Genomic DNA, 362 nt, shown 5'->3' on the forward strand with positions numbered 1-362 from the left:
GCCCTGCGCAAAGCTCACAGGCAGCGCGCCCCGGGAAACCCCCTCGAAAGCACCCCCGCAGCAACTCGCTGGGGACGTTGAACTTCCCCGTGTGCTCCGTCTGAGCTCCCCCGAGCCTTCTGCAATGCACCAGACCGGGAAGGCCAACGGGCGAAGTCACTTTCATCGCGCCCCCGCTGGGATGCGCTGTAAGCAAGAAAGGGGGGCCGTTTGCGCCAAAGCGGGAGGATCCGAGGCGCGGAAGTTGGGGTGGGCTTTCTCAGGACTCACCTTGTGCAGTTTCCACATGGCTCCCAGGGCCTTGACTTCGTGGCTGGAGTGCTTCCCCTCCTCCAGGCACTGGTAGCACACGGGCATCTTGC

The 362-nt window shown here is 64.4% G+C and overlaps 1 protein-coding gene across 14 annotated transcripts in view; it reads right to left on the bottom strand.

The window, feature by feature from the left end:
- The window catches only part of Trim9 (tripartite motif containing 9), a 105369-nt gene that overhangs the window by 104046 nt on the left and 961 nt on the right, over positions 1-362 (bottom strand). For all 14 annotated transcript variants that reach the window (XM_033765184.1, XM_033765190.1, XM_033765186.1 and 11 more), the window contains exon 1: positions 271-362. This exon is cut by the window's right edge. In XM_033765184.1, coding sequence (XP_033621075.1) covers positions 271-362 — 92 coding nt within the window. The remainder of the gene's footprint in view (positions 1-270) is intronic.

Source organism: Fukomys damarensis, unplaced genomic scaffold, assembly GCF_012274545.1.
Source record: "Fukomys damarensis isolate Sample0158 unplaced genomic scaffold, DMR_v1.0_HiC HiC_scaffold_17, whole genome shotgun sequence".
In the NCBI taxonomy this organism is placed as follows: domain Eukaryota; kingdom Metazoa; phylum Chordata; class Mammalia; order Rodentia; family Bathyergidae; genus Fukomys; species Fukomys damarensis.